The 1,437-nt window shown below is 60.7% G+C and overlaps 1 protein-coding gene across 1 annotated transcript in view; it reads left to right on the top strand.

Moving 5' to 3' along the window:
• Positions 1 to 491: 491 nt before the first annotated feature.
• LOC101753374 (acyl transferase 7-like) overlaps positions 492 to 1,437 on the top strand; it is a gene marked incomplete in the record, with an annotated part of 2,323 nt that continues 1,377 nt past the window's right edge. The window contains 2 exon segments of the mRNA XM_022825386.1: positions 492 to 1,246; positions 1,361 to 1,415. Of these exon segments, the coding sequence (XP_022681121.1) occupies positions 800 to 1,246; positions 1,361 to 1,415 (502 nt within the window).

Here is a 1,437-nt window from a genome sequence, read left to right as displayed (position 1 = left end):
CCACTACACAAATGGAGGCTAAACGGCTAGATGAATCTATTAAGCCTAATTAGTTCATAATTTGACAATGCGATGCTACAGTAAACATTCGCTAATGATGAATTAATTAGACTTAATAGATTCATCTCGTCATTTAGTCTCCATCCATGCAATTAGTTTTATAATTAACTCATATTTATTTCTTCTAATTAGCCTCCGAATATTTAATGTGACACAGACTAAACTTTAGCTCAGAGGAAAAGCAAGATATTGTTTCGGGAAATTTTCAATTGTTCCAGAAGAAGGCAAAAAAAATAAAAGAATAATACGTACTAAACAGATATGGGCCGTGGCCCGTGGGCGTGCAGCCGTGGACCGGGTCCATGTGACTCACATCCTCGTCACTCGCGGTCTCACGGGCACCCATCCTTGTAGTCTTCTTTACCGTTACCAACACTGCTGAGTGCTGACTGCTGTCCTGCCTCTCCCTCCGAGATCGCGCCTGTCGCCGTCCGGCGTCCGCCACCCTCCGGTCCCGGAGAAGCACCGCGCCGCCCGCCTGCCCATCCACTCCCGACGAACTCACCCATCTATATAACCCACCACCTCCCCCGCCGCACATAACTCCAAGCAACCACCGCTTCAAGTTCACTTCACCTCACCTCGACAGCGCACGCCCCACCCACCAGGCCACCAGTCTCCTCCGCCACCGAATCCCAAGCCATACACCGAGAGAGAGAGAGAGAGGGAGAGAGAGACGCCCGCCCTCCTCTCTCTCCTCCCACCTCCCCTCCCCCGCCCCACTTCCGGCGAGCCAGCCATGGAGCCGGCGGCGGCGAAGACGGTGGACCGCCTCTCGCAGCGCCTGGTGCCGCCGGCGGAGCCCACCCCCACCGCGCCCCACCGCCTGTCCTGGCTCGACCGCTACCCGACCCAGATGGCGCTCATCGAGTCGCTGCACGTCTTCAAGCCCGACCCGGCGCGCCACGGGGTCAGCCCGGCGGAGACCATCGAGCGGGCCCTCGCGCGGGCGCTCGTCGAGTACTACCCGCTCGCGGGTCGCCTCGCCGTGTCCGAGGACGCCGGCGGGCTCCACGTCGACTGCAGCGGCGAGGGCGTCTGGTTCATCGAGGCCTCCGTGCGGTGCCGGCTCGAGGACGTCGACTACCTCGAGTACCCGCTCCAGATCCCCAAGGACGAGCTCCTCCCGCACCCGCTGCCACGGCCCAGCCACGAGGAGGAGAACAAGCTCATCCTGCTCGTCCAGGTAAGCAGACGCCTCGTCTCGATTCGAGCCGCATTGCGCGGGGTTGGGTCGGCTCGCCGGGGATTCGAGGTTCCCACCTCCCTGACTGACCGGCGCCCGATTCGACGCGTGCAGGTGACGACGTTCGCGTGCGGTGGGCTTCGTGGTGGGGTTCCGCTTCAGCCACGCGGTGGCCGGACGGGCTGGGCGCA

This window comes from Setaria italica, chromosome III (genome assembly GCF_000263155.2).
Source record: "Setaria italica strain Yugu1 chromosome III, Setaria_italica_v2.0, whole genome shotgun sequence".
NCBI classification, from domain to species: domain Eukaryota; kingdom Viridiplantae; phylum Streptophyta; class Magnoliopsida; order Poales; family Poaceae; genus Setaria; species Setaria italica.
Note: the sequence above shows the minus strand (reverse complement) of the source record. Positions and strands in the feature narration are given on the sequence as shown.